Source organism: Ochotona curzoniae, unplaced genomic scaffold (genome assembly GCF_017591425.1).
Source record: "Ochotona curzoniae isolate NIBS_2020 unplaced genomic scaffold, NIBS_Ocur_1.0 contig_1014, whole genome shotgun sequence".
NCBI lineage: Eukaryota > Metazoa > Chordata > Mammalia > Lagomorpha > Ochotonidae > Ochotona > Ochotona curzoniae.
The window spans coordinates 31,258,460-31,276,099 of NW_024464920.1; the positions used below are offsets into that span (position 1 = coordinate 31,258,460).

At 43.2% G+C, this 17,640-nt stretch overlaps 1 protein-coding gene and 1 pseudogene across 1 annotated transcript in view; one reads left to right on the plus strand and one right to left on the minus strand.

Moving 5' to 3' along the window:
* Positions 1–625, minus strand: part of HMGA2 (high mobility group AT-hook 2) — a 119,794-nt gene extending 119,169 nt beyond the window's left edge. The window contains exon 1 of the mRNA XM_040982288.1: positions 490–625. Within this exon, the coding sequence (XP_040838222.1) occupies positions 490–600 (111 nt within the window). The 5' untranslated portion in view covers positions 601–625. The remainder of the gene's footprint in view (positions 1–489) is intronic.
* Positions 626–16,092: 15,467 nt separating this feature from the next.
* On the plus strand, positions 16,093–16,806 carry LOC121155075 (annotated as a pseudogene).
* Positions 16,807–17,640: the final 834 nt, after the last annotated feature.

The window sequence follows — 17,640 nt, forward strand, 5'->3', positions numbered from 1 at the left end:
GGCGCGAGGGTGTCCAGGGCTCCAGCCCCAGCAGCCCCTGACAGACTCCTGCGCCCCTGTCCTCGGCACCTTCTTCCTCCAAAGCAACTGCAAAAGCGGCTGCAAAAAGCGCTGGCGGGCCGCGGACCTTGGGACCCCGGTCGCCTCCGGTCACCCAGCGACGACGGCGCGCTCCTGAGAGCGGCGCACAATAGCGAAAGCCTGAGGGCGCACGGAGCCCGACCCCACCTCCCGCCTCCCTCAGAGGCCCGCCGCGGCTCCCCGCGCCTAGGCTAGGTACGCGGGCGCCCGGTGGCTCGGCTGCGCCTCCCCGGGCTAGGAGGGGGTGGACTCAGCCGGCCGCCCCTTAGGGATCCGGGGCCGCGGTCACTGGGTTCCCGCGCTTGGGTGGCCCCCCTCCCCACGCTTCGCGGGGCCCCGACTGGGAAGACTGGCGGGGGGAAGGAAGCCGGCGTGGGCCGGCGCTTCCCGCGGCGCCCGCGTACTGACTTGCTGTTGCTTCCTGGGTCGGCCGCGTCCTCTCTTCTGAGGCGTCGGGGCGGCAGGTTGTCCCTGGGCTGAAGTGGACGGCTGCCCGGCGCCTTCCCCGCGTGCGCTCATCCTGCGTCCCGCCGCCGCCGCCGCTACCGCCGCTGCAGGCGCTGCGCCTCGGCCGCCCGAAGATGCCCGGCACCTTTCGGAGACCCGGGGTGGAGGGTTGGAGGAGCGGGCGCTTGCGGGCACGGCTGGGGCGCGCTGAGAGGGCTGCTGTGGCTTAGGCTGCCGCCGCTGCCACCATCAACACCGGACGTCCAGCGGCTGCCAAAAAGAGAGAGAAGAGGGGAGGAGGAGGAGAAGAGGAGGCGCTGCCGGCGGCGGTGGGTGGGTGCCGGAGGTGGAGGTGGTGGCGGAGGTGGAGGTAGCGAGGAGGAGGAGGAGGGGAGCCGAGGAGAAGGGAAGAGAGATCTGAGCTTTGCCGGGGGGAGGCTCTTCTTTCGGGTAGGGATCAGGACGTGAGGGCACCAGGAACACTTGGGAAGCGGCGTGGGGAGGAAAGAGACTTGGAGTGAATTGTGTCCCTTAAAATGTTAGGCGGGGGAAGAATTCCTCCTCCTCTTCCCCTCCGCGCCGAGAGAGAGGGAGAGAGAGAGAGGGAGAGAGAGAGAGAGAGAGAGCGAGTACGCTCTGGGAAGTCAGCAAAGGGAGGATGGGGAGATTAGGATGCGATCAGCTCGGGTACCAAGAATGAGCAAGGGACAGAGCAGTGGGTGGCACCGCGCCTCCTCGGGTGGCGGGAGCCGGCGGCAGCAGCACCAGAGTCGGAGCGGGACGGCTGCTCGCTGCTGCGTTTTGCAGCAAGCGCGCGCGGCCGGGGCTGGAAGTTTTCTGAGCCCCTGGCCTGGGATTCGAGCGGGATGAGTGTGTGTGTGTGTGTGTGTGTGTGTGTGTGTGTGTGTGTGTGTGTGCGCGCGCGCGCGGGCGCGCTCGCCGGGGGCCGGGGGGTGGGAGGGGTGGGGGCGGCAGGGGGAGTGCCCACCTCTAATCGTGGGCGGATAAAGGGGAGGGGGCTGCGCAGGAGGAAAAGTATGAGGAGGAGGGAGGAGGACAGGCGGACCGCCGAGCCCAGGCGCCTGGCGGTGGGCCAGACACAGTGTTCGAAATACAACTGCCTTGGCGGCGGCGGCGGCGCCCGGGTGCCACCCGGAGCCCGACTCACGTGCTCCCGCCTGGCGGCGGGGTTAAAGGGACAGGCCGGGGATCCCGGGCCCGCCCGCCGCGGGCCTCGCCCCGCCGGCTGCCTGAGGTCACCGCGGGGCGGTAATCCAGAGGAGGCGCGGGAACGCCTCTGTCCCACACCCACGCTTCTTCGAGGGCTAGGCATTTACCTGCGCCTCCACAGTGAGGAGCCAGCACTTTGCAGGAAGCATCTAACTGACCTGACCACAGCGTTCCGGCCCTCGGGGATTTGGAAGCGGCTGCCAGGCAGCAGGAGGGGGACCTCTGACAGCCCGCGGCAGCCGCGAGATGCTCTGCCTGAGGAGCGCACAGTCGGGCGCGCACAAAGATACACACTTCCACACGTGCAAGCACGGGCATAGTGGCTCGGACGCAGATACACGGACACGCGTGCACTCGTCTACACGCGCGTACCCAAACACAGAAGGTCATGCATAAACACAGACACAGGCACACGTGCACACAATGTGCACACGGAACGCCGAGCGCGCCCGCCTCTGCGCAGAGTTCCTTTCTCAGCGAAAGTCTACAGGCGACACGAAGTCTCTTCCGAGCTGACGCTGTGCAACCGAGGTTAAAACGCTCTCAGGGTAAAGGGGGCCAGGGAGACCGCTGACATCACAACGGCACGAAATGCCCAACAGCCCTTGAATTTAGCTCCATTTAACTTTCTCCCCGCTCTTCATCCCCCGCCGCTACCCCTGCGTCCTAACTTTATAACCTGGGCTGTTTTCTTAGTTAAGTGAATACCGTGATGGCCACGGTCCGTTTTTACAGGGTGGAGTCCATTTTTTAAAAAGTACTTCTTTTCATCCTTGAAAAACACAAAACTCTGAAAACATTAAGTTCAGACTTTAATACATCACACCCAAAATTATTTTGGACGAATTCCAAAGTAAAAACTTTCACCCGGGGAAAGATTTCTCTTTCAAAGATACAGACCACCATTGGAATACAAACGCCTACTTTGCAGACCTGAACTGCGCCTTAGGCACCGCCAGGTTCCGCTGTGCCTGGGAGGAGGCGCACGCCAATTGTGCCTCGCCGGGACTGCGCTGATTGGTCCGCGTTGCCATTTTAAATCCGTTTGCAGCTGCCCTTTGCCGAGCTGGGACACTTAGCTGCACGTGGAGCACTCTGCAGAAACCCGGGGCTTCTTTGAGATCTGGGAACGCTTAGCTATGATGGAGAGGGAGCGCTCCCATCCCTCCAGATGGAGTCCAGCAGCTGACTGGGCGGGGGGGAAGGGGGGGTGTCTAACAGGAACCAAAGGTTTTCTGTCAGAACTTGGTTGAAAGATGGTGTCTTCATCAAAGGGATTGAAATTTCACCTACTTTACAACTGCAGTGACACTTCTTGACTGCCGAGTTTGCTCATTTTTAAATTTTGATCACATATTTGCTTGGTGGTACACACATTCTGTGTACACACACACACACACACACACACACACACACACACACACAGGCTTCTGGGTTTGTTTTTGTTTGCTTGCCTTTCATCAGGAGTGCGGATAAACTGAGAATGAATGTGGGCGGAAGTCACCAAAACTTTCTGTCAACCAGTTTTTACACTCACGGTATCCCCACCCTTTTTGAAATATACGCAGAGGCTAGCAAGAAGAGAATTGCAAATTTCTATTTTTTGCATGGATCTCTAAAGCTAAGAGAATCCCAGAAAAATTGAGGTTTGAAGATTGTCCAGCCACTTGTTTTCAGGACACTTGGAGATCAAATCATTTGATCTTTTAAAGTTATAAGAATAAAAACAAATACTCATTGGGTTTTGTCTCATTTTGTGTGCTTTTCATTTTTTGGAAGCTATTTTTTTTTTCTGTAGGTGAGACCTTACCATTTTTCAACTTTGGGACCATTGGGACTTTTACTATAAAACATGTCCTTACATATTCATCTTATAAAATTAAACGGCTAGGTCTTGTTTTTAAGAATAAAGAAATTTTATACATTTACATTTGAGCCCCTGTGCCTTCAGTTTCTTCATGGTTCACTCTCTCTTCTTCCCATAAATGATGCATCCTGAGTTTTAAAAGCTTGCTGCTTAATTGGAGAACTTTCCAGGTGATTCCTATTCATTTTATTTTTTTTTAAGATTTATTTATTCTTATTGCAAAGTCAGATATACAGAGAGGAGAGACAGATCTTCCGTCTGATGATTCACTCCCCAAGTGAGCTCAACAGCCAGTGCTGATCCAAAGCCAGGAGCCAGGAACTTCCTTCAGGTCTCCCACGGGAGTGCAGGGTCCCAAGGCTTTGGGCTATCCTTAACTGCTTCCCAGGCCACAAGCAGGGAGCTGGATGGGAAGTGGGGCTGCTGGGATTAGAACTGGTATCCATATGGGATCCTGGCGCATTCAAGGCAAGGACTTTAGCCGCTGAGCCACCGCGCCGGGCCTGATTCCAATCCACTTTAAACTGTTCTTCCACATCTACTATCAAATTAAACAATTAGCACCTTAGTAGTATATATTAGTAAGATTTCTAATAATCTGTGACGTAATTTAAATTAGTGCTAAGACCAGGTTAGCCTATTATCGGGTGGTAAGATTAATTGAGTAGAACACAAACATCTCTGAGAAATAAAACTGGAAAAAGAATATTATGTGTAAAGTTTCCCTTTTACTTATGCACCAAGCATGCATGTTTTTTTTTAAAGATTTATTTTTATTTTTATTGGAAAGGCAGATATACAGAGAGGAGAGACAGAGAGGAAGATCTTCCGTCCGATGATTCACTCCCCAAGTGAGCGCAACGGCTGATACTATGCCGATCTGAAGCCAGGAGCCTCTTCCGGGTCTCCCACATGGGTCCAGGGTCCCAAAGCTTTGGGCCGTCCTTGACTGCTTTCCCAGGCCACAGGCAGGGAGCTAGATGGGAAGCGGGGCTGCCGGGATAGAAGTGGCGCCCATATGGGATCCCGGGCGTGCAAGGTGAGGACCTTAGCCACTGTGCCATTGCGCCGGGCCCGCATGTTTTTAAGATTAATTTTTTTACACCTTTTAATGTCTTGAAACTGGGATGGTATCCTGAAATTATCTGCATTATTATTTTTCCTCTTCATATCTCAGCATGCTTGTTTTTAAAATAACAGATCAGTATAATCCCGGAAGCTTCACTAAATCATATGTAACATCTTATTCTTTAGATGTGATATTTGTATGTGAATTGTATGTGTGTGTTCCCTGGAGACGGATGGTGTTTTGGTCATTTCTGCTTTGTACCAGCTTTGTCTGGGGATCATAAATGGACTTTTTAAAAATAAATCATAATGGACTTTTGTTACTTACTTAGTAATTGATTGCTATTACAAGGGCACTTCCAATAAAATTGTTTCAGCACCTGCTCCAAAGAATTATCTTTGAAATTACTTTGACTAAATGAAGATTCGTCTATGATGAAGGGATTGATGGTCTCACATTGCATTCGTACTTTAATATATTTACTAATGAAAGAGACACTTGAGGACTTCCTCAGATTACAACTGATTGAATTAATCATGGATGTCCTTTGTGTGTTAACAGAAATTTATTCTTACCAGATATTTTGGAAACCGCAGAAAAAAGTTATAACTAATATTTAGTGCATACATAAGTATATATCTGCATTTAATATTAGTGTAATACAAAGGAAATGCATATTTTGCATTTTTGCTAAAAAGTCAATGATTTAAAAATACTCATTTACGTTACTTAAATCCATTATTTAGCGATTGTATCTCTTTGAACATGCTCAGTACTTGGTGACAAGCAGGAACAATGTCTCTGAGTGTCTTCTTCCAGCAGCAGTGAGAATAAGTTTTGCTCTTTACTGTTTTTTGGGGGGGTGTGGGGCTGGGGGAGGCGAAGTTTTCATAGTTCCACAGTCAGTTTATCAAACAATGAGTTTCTTCTCTCATTCAATCAAACAAACATACTCTGAGTTGGTTTTGCTGGAATCTCAGTAAAATTCTTTCAGGACTGCAGCGTTACTTCATGTAAAACTAGAGAATTTTTTTTTTTTTAAAGAGAAAAGTAGAAACGAGGTGCTCATTTAAAATCCATAGTTTATTCAACAGCTGCTTTTGAGGACTTAATATGGGCTGGGATTCATAACACATTCTTTTTGGACAAGAGTCATGGAAACAGAAGAGAGGTGCAAGAGTTTACATTCAGCATCTCATCTATTGACATTCTACTATTAGCCCACTCTTAGGCTACATAATTACCAAGTATCTTTAGACACAAGGAGAAATGTGGGCTTTGAAATTAGATTTAGAGATGGTAGGCACAGTAGGTAGGATCCTAAATGGTGCACAAGATCGCCTGCCTTGCATCCCCATCAGATACACAAGTACAAAATTCCTGGGACAACGATATGCTTGATTTTATCCCCACAGCTAGATGGTGTTATGCTGTATAGACACATCCAAACAAGCCTGACCTGATTGCACATATTCAAAACGGTTTCCTCTGGTTCATTTTCAGAGATGAAGCTGAAGATTTGAACTAAAATAAGTTTTGATTCACCACCACTGCTTTTAAGATGGAGGGGAGATATGGCAAGGAGTCTGTGGCAGGGGCAGGGCAGGGCTAGGTGATCTCTGGAAGCTAAGGGCAACCTCAGCCTAACAGCAGGTAAGGAAATAGAGGCCTTAGTTCTCTAACCACAAAGAATGGAATTCTGCCAACCAACAAGAATGAGCTGGAAGGGGCCATCTTCTCAGAGCCTCCAGACAAGAGCTCAGTCCCGCCCACACCTTGATTTCAAGCAGTTGACACCTGAGCTGGAAAAGCAGCCTGACTCCTGACATAGAACTTCACCTAATAAATGGGAATTTTGAGCTCTTACATGGGTAGTAACTTTTTCTATTTTATTTGAAAAGCAAGACACAGAGACATCTTGCATGTCTGTTGACCTAATCAGTGAATTTCACAATGGCCGTGTCTGGATCAGGCTGAAGCCAAGAGATCAAAACTTTATCCAGGATTCCCATGTGAGTAGCAGGAGCCCAGACACTTGCATTGTCATCTGCTACCTTCCAGGCTGCGCATTAACAGAAAGCGATATCAGAAAGTGGAGGAGACGGAATTGAACTAGGCACTCAAATACGGGATTCACTGGTTAAGTGTTGCACTAACTGCCCATCCCTGTGGTAATTTGCTATGCAACTCTCACGGATTTCCTGATCAGCAGGCCCCTGAAACCACCAAAGGAATGAAGTGACAGTGTTCAGCAGCACAAAAGACCAAAGACAGTCTGATGAAGCATGTCTGTTTATTGTAATGCAATCACAAGCTTGTATAGACTAAGAAGAAAGGGGGGAAAACAGAAGAGTGTCTCCCAACAAGCCTCCCTCCCAACAGTGGCACAGTAATTGGCTAGATGACTTGTCTATCTCTCTGTACCGTCCAATCATATCATAAGTCACATGCAACACTCATGGCTGGCAGGTAGGCCATGGGTCATGTATGCCAGGTAGGCTGGCAGGTAGCACAGGCCACATTTCACTTGTCATAGTTGCTTATCAAGGAAGTCCCAGCACAACTGGTCCAAGGACAAAGAACAGAGACTGTGGTACAACTCACTGCCCTTGCATATATGACCAGTGAACGAGTCAGGTTGTGGTCTTGGGTAGCCCAACACATTGTCAGGGATTCCTTCCTGGACACAGTGTGCATGTATCTATGACCTTCCAAATAGACCAACCAGACAGGGACCCAAGGACGATCTCCCACATGCAACAGTGCAAATTAAAATAAGAAAGATGTAATCAAGTAGTTTTCCCCTCCTTTCTCGATCCCGGGAGCTGATCCTTAGCACAATGACTCATACAACGCATCAAGAGGTGTTCTGTATGGCTGCACCCTCCCAATAAACTACCTTCCCTATTTCTCTGGGTTTATTGTGAAGTAATGGCCGACACTATTTTCGATCCTCAGCCTGGATGTTATGGTCCAGTGGGTTTGCGTCCATTTAGGATGACTTCATACTGTATCAGAGTGCTGGTTCGAGTCCCAGCTGTACTGCTGATCCAGCTCCCTACTAATGCACATGGGAGGGAGCAGATGATTACTAAAGTATTTGAGTCCCATGTGGGACACCTTGATGAAATTCCTGACTTCCAACTTCAGCCTGATGCGGGTGTGGTTCTGGTAGCCATTTGGAAAGTGAGTCAGCAGTTAAAGGGCTCTTTCTCTCTTATATTCTTTATTCCTCACACAAAAGGTAGGGCAGAATTTCCTTCCACTGATAGAGTCAGCTTTGCCAATTTGCTTGAGATAAATAAAAGGCTACAGAGTAACACTGGGGGCCCGGCATGGTGGCCTAACAGCTAAAGTCCTTGCAAGCCTTGCATGCATCAGGATCCTATATGGGTGCCGGTTCTAATCCTGGCAGCCCTGCCTCCCATCCAGCTCTCTGCTTGTGGCCTGGAAAAGCAGTCAAGGACAGTCCAAGGTCTTGGGATGCTGCGCCCACATGGGAGACCCGAAGAATCCCCTGGCTCCTGGCTTTGGATTGGCTCAGCCCCGGCTGTTGTGGCAGCTTGGGGAGTGAACCATTGGACAGCAGATCTTCCTCTCTGTTTTCCATTTGTCTGTATATCTGCCTTTCCAATAAAAATACATAAATTAAAAAAAAAAGTGACACTGAATAATCTTGGAAGCTGAGAAAGGCAAGGCTACAAGGCTAATATAATTACTGCTTCATCTCAACCTTTTGCTTCTGATCTCCCCGTGCTCTCTGTGCCATGGAACCTCCACTCATTCTATCACTAGAAGATAGTCCTGAACCATTTTCATTCTTCTAGACATTAAATGAACGTACATGAGCTTACACTGATACTCAGATTCACAACTTATCTTTATCTAAATAATATATATTAAGTACTTTTGATAGTTATGGATGGCTCTCTAAAGCATTATTTATAATGGCTATATCATATGTATTCTTATTTATTGGAAAATAAGATATACAGAGAGGAAGAGAGAAAGAGAGAGAGGAGGATCTTCCATCTTCTGGTTCACTCCGCAAGTGGCCGCATCACCTGGAGCTCAGCCAAACCAAAGCCAGGAGCCAGGAACTACTTAGGGGTCTCCTCTGTGGACGCAGGGTCCCAAGTCTTCGGGCCATCCTGGAGTGCTTTCCCAGGCCACAAACAGGGAGTTGGATGGGAAGCTGGGCTGCCAGGATTAGAACCGGCACCCACATAGCATTCCAGCATGTGCAAGACAAGGACTTTAGCCACTAGGCTACCGTGCTGGACCCTACTATATGTATTCTGTGCATAAATAAATGAAGTAGAACACCTGTAATTAAGTGTTTGATAAAAAAAAATTATGACAACTTTGTATAAAGCTGAGGAAATATGGCTTAGATGTCACGCATTCCTTTGTGCTGATATCAACTTCAAAGATGGTCTCCTTTATCAGAATACTGGTATAATTTTCAAATTTTCAGATATTCTAAATGTAGAGGGATAGCTAACTGAACCAATACCCAAACTAAAGTTTTAGAAAACTTCAAAAATTGTAACTTAAGAATATACCACAATTTAAGAGTATAAATACAAAGAAGATAATTAGTTTCAAAAAGAAAAAGAGACATACAAATATAAAATGACTTTAAAATAACTCTTATAATCGCATATAAAACCAAGATAGATGTTGCTAAGATTTCACCTAATATCCGTTATCTCTTTGTGATTAATAGAGCACCTATGACTTTCTGATTGACAATATGATCAACTGTAGAAACCACATTTCTGGGGCCTGGCGTGGTTGCCTAGTGGCTGAAGTCCTTGCCTTGCAAGCACTGGGATCCTATGTGGGTGCCAGTTCTAAACCTGGAAGCCCCACCTCCCATCCAGCTCCCTGCTTGTGGCTTGAGAAAACAAAGACAGCTCAAAACCTTAGGACCCTGCATCTGCATGGGAGACCCGAAGAATCCGCTGATTCCTGGCTTCGGATCGGCTCAGTACAGGCCGTTGCAGCCACTTGCGGAGTGAATCATTGGACAGAAGATCTTTCTTTCTGTTCTCCTCTTCTCTGTATATCTGACTTTCCAGTAAAAAAAAAAAAATCTTAAAAAAAAAAAGAAACCACATTTCTAGACCTCCCTTCTATATTGGAGTCATCAATGAAACACAGGCCAAAGTCTTTGGGAAGTACATCTGGGAAAGCCCTTTAAAAGACTGACTCAGCAAGAAGGTTTTTTTCAAATCAATGTCTTCCCACATCTTTTTTTTTTACTGTCAGTAATGTAAACCACTGGAACCCCAGCAGCCATCTTGGATTATATGGCTACTGTGAAAATAGAAGCCATATTCTAAGGTTGGTGGAATAAAAAGATAAAAAGAGAACTGGTCCCTGCCCCGCCGATCAACAGACTGAATTTATTCATCTTCCATCTTGTTTAAGCTACTTCTAAGGTTTTTGTTTTAGTTCTAAGTTCTACTAGAAGTTTGGTTCCCTGTGTATTGAGCATGTCATATTGTAACAGACTGCTTCAAAACTAATGCATAAACTTTTATTTTTAGAAAAGTCTTAGGTTCATTGTAGAATTAGAAACAAAGTGTACAAAGTGATCAATAATCTCCCTATCTCCATTACACACCCAACTTCTCCAGTCATCATCTACGTCAGCAGTAGAACACGCCACTTGTGATCAACAATAAACCTACACTGGCACAAAATTCTCATCTCAAGTTCATACTTGACATTAGAGTTCACTCTAGCACAGACTCCAGGGGTTTTGACATACATTTAAGGACATAAATTTACCCGTATAGTATCATTCAGAACAGTTTTATAGTGCATTAAAATTCCTCTGTCTTCTTCTTATAGTTCCCTCACCGATTCATCCTTGGCAAGTTTTAGTCTTTTTTATTGTAGTCACTGTCTTAATTTTTCAAGAATTTAACAAAGCTATAAGAACACGGTCTGCATCCTTTCATATTTGCTTGTTTCTTTTAGCGATCTGAGTTTAAGCTTCCTCTATATCGTGTTCTTGTCTGAATAGCTCAGGGTTTTGCTTTGTTCTATATTTTTAAGGCGCAATAATATTCCACTCGCAGAATGCACCATGATTTATCTGCTCACAAACTAAAACACACCTTGGTTACTCCCAAATTTTGGTAATTATCATAAAGCTGATGTGAACATTTGTGGGCAGGTTTTTCTCTGGACCTAAATTTTCAACTGATTTGTGACAATACCATGGGAAGTAATTACTGGGTCAAATGGTAAGAGCATGTTCAATATGATAAGAAATTGCCAAGCCATCTTCCAAAGTGGCTGTACCCATTTTTACCCATTTGTCACACAGTAGGGTATGCCACCTGTGATGCCAGTATCCCTATGGTACCAGTCCCAGCTGCTCCATCTTTCATCCAATTTCCTGTAATTGCAACCTTCTGGGGAGTGAACTAGTGAATCGAAGATTCTCTCTCTGTAACTCTGACTTTCAAATAAATAAGACTTGTTTATTTTGACTAACAGTACTGCATCAGATATGTTTTCTTGTAAACATTTTCTCCTAGTTTGTGACTTGTTTCTCATTCTCTTGAAATTGTCTTTCCCTGAGCAGAAGTTTTTAATTTATTGAAATCTGAGTTACCAATTATTTCTTTCTTGGATCATGCCTTTAATATTGCATCTGAAAGTTATTGCCATATTCAAGGTCAGTTAGGGTTTTCTCCTATGATATTTTCTAGAATTTTTATCATATTTCAAGTTGCTTTTATATCTATGATATATTTTTGAGCTAATGTTTGTGAAGCATGTAATACCATATTTCCTCCATTTTTTCATGTGGATTTCCAGCTGCACCAGCACTGTTTGTTGAGAAGGTTATATTTGTCCTGTTGTATTACTTTGTTGCTTTTTGAAAAATCAGATGACTATATTTAGAGGGGCCTCATTCTGGCCTCTATTCTGTCCCATTAATGCTATTTGCTTATTTTTCATCAGTATCTTGCTGCCTTGGTTAATACAGATTTACAACAAATCTTTCTTGTTTTTCAATATTAAGTTGACTCTTCTGAGTCTTTAGTCACTCTGTAAACTTTGGAAATTAATTTGTTGATACACACAAAATAAGTTACTGGGATTATAAATAGAAATGCATTAAGTCTTGAGTCAAAAAAGAACTGAAATCTTCATAATATTGAATCTTCCTAGTCATGGTTACAGAATATTTCTCCATTTGTTTAATTTTTCTTTGCTTTTCTACAGTTTTTCAGTTTCCTCATTAAGTTCTTATGCATATTCTGTTAGATTTCTACCTAAGTATCTCACTTTGGGAGGTGGTAATCTAAACAGTGATATGTTTTTAATTTCAATTTCTACTCATTCATTTTTGGCATTTAATAATGGGATTACTTCCATGTGTTAGCCTTAAAACCTCATTATAATAATTTACTAGTTCCAGGAGATTATTTATTCTTTGGATTGTCTACATTTATGATCTTGTTATTAGCCAACAAAGGCAACTTAACTTTTTTTCTTCATGATTTAATATATTTTATGTGCTTTTCTTGTCTTATCTAATTAGGTGAAGATTTCAAGCACATGTTGAAAAAGCAATGTTGAGAGAGTATGTTCTTGCCTTATTGCTAAACTTAGTAGGAAAGTCTCAAGGTTCCCATCAAGTGTGTTTTTGCAGAATTTCTTTATCTAGTTGAGAACATTTCCATTCAGCAGAAATTTTTTAAAATCACGAATAGGTGTTGGATTTTTGTAAGATGTCTTGCTTGAATCTGTATTGATATGACATTGGTATTTTTCTTCTTCCACTAATGATTGTATTAATTGATTTTCAAATGTTGAACCAACCTTGCATGCTTGAGATAGTTCCCATTTGATCATGATGTGTAATTTCTTCAATATATTGTTGTATTTAATTTGGTGATACTTTGCTGAGGAATTTTGTGTCTCTACTGTTGAAATACACTGATCTGTGTTTTTTCTTGTGATGTCTTCGTCTGCTTTTGGCATTAGTAATTGCTCTCACAAAATACATTAGGAAATAATCCCTCACCTTCCATTTTCTGGAAGAAATTATAGAGAGTTGGCATGATTGATATCTTTCTGTTTGAGGAGGTTATTAATTATTTATTTAACTTGTTGTGTAGATACAGGCCTGTTGAAATTATCTTTTATTCTATACCTTGTTGATTTTGTTGCCTTTTATCCAGATGAGATTTCATTACCTTTTTCTCAATGTCCATGATCTCTTTAGTGATGCCTTCTTTCACTTCCAATGTTAATAATTTATGTCTTTTCTTTTTCTTGCCTTGCTAGACAGAGGCCTACTGACGTTTGCAAAGGACCATATTTTGGATGTATTGATTTCTTTGGTTTCTGGTCTAGTTTTACACATTTTTTTTTTTTTTTTGCTTACCTTGGATTTAACTTGCTCCTTGTCTACCTTTCTAAATGGAAGCATATATGATTTATTTTTGATCTTTTGTCTTTTTAAAATATATCCGCTAATGGCCATAAAGTTTTCTCTGACCACTTTTGTTATGTCAAGTTTTAATAAATGCGTCTTTGTGAGCACTTGATTAAAATATATTTTTTTATTTTTATGAGATCTATTATTTGGCCAGTGTGCTGTTATTTAATCTCCAAGCATAGCTGGATTTTCGAGGTATATTTCTGCTACTGATTTTTTATTTCATTCCATTGTGGTCTGAGAGCAGATATTTTATGATGTCTCTAATTTATAGTGTGTTTCATGACCCAGCACTTGTCCTGTCTCAGATGAAGTTTCATAGGGAGTTAGGAAAATGTGTACTCTGCTGTTTTATGGGAAAGTATTCCATAGATCTCAATTATATCTATTTGTTAATGGTGGTATTATGAACTACATTATTACTGATTTCTGCCCGCTGCCTCTGCCTATTTCTGATAAAGAGGTCTTAAAGTCTCTAGATTTAATAACAAATTTATCTGTTTCTTCTTGTGGTTCTACGCACCATGAAATTTTGCCTCATGTATTTTTATGTTCTGTTGCTATACACACAAGCAAAAAGGATTGCTTTGTCTTGGAGAACTGTTCCTTTGTCATCTGTAACTTCGTACTTTTTCTCTGATCATCACTCTTTGCGTTGACATCTGTTTATGAACTTTTTTCTGGATAGTGCTAAAACGGTATAAGTGTCTCTATCATATTTTTAAATGTTTAGTTAATCATTTATTTGAAAGGCAGAGAGGGAGAGAGAGATTGACTTCCAATCCACTAGTTTATCCCTCAAATGTTTGCAACATCCAGGTCTGGGCCAGGTCAAAGCCAGGAGCCATAGAATCCATCCTGACCTCCCGCATGGATGGCAGGGACCTAAATACTTGGGCCATTCTCATCTGCCTTCCAGGTTCATGATGAGGAAACTGGATTGGAAATAGAGCAGCTAGGACTTGAGTGGTATTCCAAGACGGTACGTAGCAGCTTAACTTACTGCACCACAATGCTGGTTCCAACATGATGCATCTTTATTTACCTCTTTACTTTTAATTTATATACATCTTTGTATCTAAACTGTATTTTTGTAAACAACATATAAGGATACTTCAAAATATTCCTTGGAAAGTAGAATTAAAAATGATTATTTTGGTGCAAAAATTTTTTGAAATGCATACATAGTTCTTGCATAACACATTTTCCATGTGTTTTGATCCAATGTGATTTTGAGTTTAGGGTTAAGCAGAGGCTTCACAGACAGGCTCATGGGAGAGGGCAGAGAGCTAGAGAGTGAACTATATAGTTACACAGAGATTTCTCACATCTGCTGGTTCACTTTCCAAATGCTTTTAGTGGCCAGGCCCTGGCTGGGCTGAGGCCAAAGTTAAGAGTCTGGAATGCAACATAGGTTTCTCATGTGGATACTACCACCGAATACCTCCCAGTATCTGCATTAGCAGGAACGTGGAGTCAAGAACCCAGGCCAGGAGAGTTAAACCCAAGCCCCGGAATACAGAAAGCAGACAACCTAATCACAAAGCTAAACTGCTTCCTACTCTAATTCTTTCTAATGTGTGTTTAGGCTGCTGATGCTCAAAGATATTACTAATGCAGGTTCATATGATAGCTATTATTATTTTCCATTTATTACTAGTTTTCTTAGTTTGTATTTTTAAAATTTATTTTCATTTTATTTAAAAGGCAGAAGGGAGAGAGAGAAAGACGAGAGAGGCAGGAGAGAGAGAATCTATGTACTGATTTACTTTCCAAATGCTTGAAATAGTCAAGGCTGGACTAGCCAGAAGCCGGGAGCCTAGAACTTATCCAGGTTTCTCATATGGGCTTAAACCATCCTCTGTTACCTCTTACAGTACATTAAGGAAGCTGGGACAGAAGCAGAGTTGCCAGGACTTTACCCAGATATTCTGATGCAGCGATCCCAAGCAGCAACACTGCTGTGCCAAAGTCTAGCCTCATTATGCATTTTTTATTTGAAAGATAGATTTACTGAAAGAAGCAGAGACAGAGAGAAAAAAAAATCTTCCATCCGCTGGTTCACTCCCCAAATGGCTGCAATGGCCGGAGCTGAGCAGATCTCAAGCCAGGAGCCAATAGTCAGGAGCTATCTTCAGGTTTCCCACGTGGCTGTAGGGACCCAAGGCTTTGGGCTGTCCTTGGCTCCTTTCCCAGGTCACAAGAAGTGGAGTCGCCAGGATATGAAGTGGTGGCCATATGGGATCCTGGCACTTGCATGGGGTGATTAGCCAACTGAACCGTTGCATCTGGCCCAGGCTCTTAGTTCTACTGTTGTTTGTGGGTTGGACTTTTTTTTTTTTGCCTTTTGTAGTTTTGATTATTTTATGATTCCATTTTTTTCTGTAGTGAATTAATGGTAGTTTCTTTCTAGCTTATTGTACTAGAGTTTGCAATATACATTTAAAATTAATCCAAGTCTACTTTCAAAAATATTATATGATTTCACATTAGTTCAAATACATTCTACTAGTAAAATAGTTTTAACGCTTGCTGCTATTCCTTCTATCTTGGCTATCATTTGTTTTGCCTATTTGTAAGAATAGTTAATTATAAAAATATTCATAGAAATGAATACTATAAAATTTTGCATGGATTTAAAAAATTTTGCACCAAATTAAACATGTCTTATGATTCCATTTTCACAAACTTTTCTTATGTACCCTAATATGTGCATAATAAAATCAAGTATGTAATCAAATCATTGTTGCTGTTTTCATTTTTAAGAGCATTATCTCTTAGGCCAGTTAAATACATACATACAGGTTTTTCTATCCACTCTGGCCCATTCCTTCTGGGTTGTCAGACACACTGCTGGTGCCGAGTGCAGGCCATATGTCTGCCAACCTGGAAATGCCTGCATTGCATATGAAGTGATCTTTCTTATGCCAGGACTCACTGAGTGGCCAAGTTGTGGGCTGGTCTTGGGGGTTTTTTAGGAGCCCTCAATGTCCACGCTTCTGTTTGTTATTTCCATTCAGGTGTCACAGTGCCTGGTTTCTCTCACTACCAATACAGCCTACTTTTGGATAGTACAAAGTCTTCAAAAGACAGCAGTGAAGCTAGTCAAGACGTCTTATGGTTGGTAACTGCCACAACCACTCTGGAGGCCACATATGCTGCCAGGCATGTTGTATCACAGTTTGCTTCCAGCACAAGCACTTCAGGGGATGTGTTGGCCATGTTAGCCATGTTGCCAATGGAAATCCAGTTACCTGATTTTCCAGAAGGCAAGGACATGGCTTTCAAAGAGGGAGGCAAACCCCTGTTTGTGCACCGTAGAATCCAGCAGAAAGCTGTGGTAGAAGTATCTCAACTGAGGGACCAAAAGCATGATTTAGAGACTGAGTAAAGAAACTTAAGCCTGTGATCCTGAAAGGATTTTGCACTCATCTTGGTTGTGTACCCATTGCAAATGCAGAAGCTATTGGTGGTTACCACTGCCCTTACCACGCGTCACACCATGCGTCCTGGTGTGGGTTCACCAGTGATGATTCAGTGGTTGTTGGGTTAGACACTTGGACTCCAGGTTTAGACTTCTTTCCTGTCACTTCAGAAGAATTATTTGTGAGCAAGTCTCCTTCATCTCAAGATGGTTGATTTGAACTGTTAAAGAATTGCTAATGATGTATTTGCCACATGAATGTAAAGTAAATTGAATTTAGTGTTCACTTCTTTTATGCACTCACTTAATAAAGTCACTGTTGTACATCAACAAATAAAGGTTTTCATTTCTCAAGGTCTGAATGCTAATTTTGCAGTGTGCAGATATTTAAGAGTATCAGACTTTTCTTTTTTAGCACTCTAAATCTTTCATTTCATTTTCTTCTTAATGGCGTGATTTCTGAGAAGTCAAATGTAATTTTTATTTTTATTCCTTCTGCTCTCGCTCGTGCACTATGTCCTTATCTCTCCATATCATTCTGCTTTTAAAATAAATACATTTTCAAAAAAACATGTAACATCTAATATTTAGCTCCCAGAAATGTGTATGTGAGAGGACCGGCTTGTACACTGTACAGTGAGCTCTGCACATTGCAACCTGCATAGCCACAGACTCACCGAATCATACGTTGAAACTATTAGGGAAGAATAGTGTGTTCATACTGAACATACAGAGTGTTATTTTCTTCTTCCCTAAAGTGTCATATCCATTCTCATTGCATTTACTTTGTGCTAAAAATTGTAAGAAATCTAGAGACAATTTAAAGTCTCCTGGAGGAAACGGACATTTAACCTGGTTTTTAACATGTTTATGCCCCACATCTGAGTGGGTTTAATTCCAGGCTATGGCTGCTGACACTCCAACTTCCTGCTGATGCTAACCTTGGGAGGCAGTGGTGACAGCACAAGTGATTGGGTTCCTGCCATCCACATGGGAGATCTGGATTAAGTTTCAGGATCTCTACATTGTTCCTGATTTCCATTCCTGGC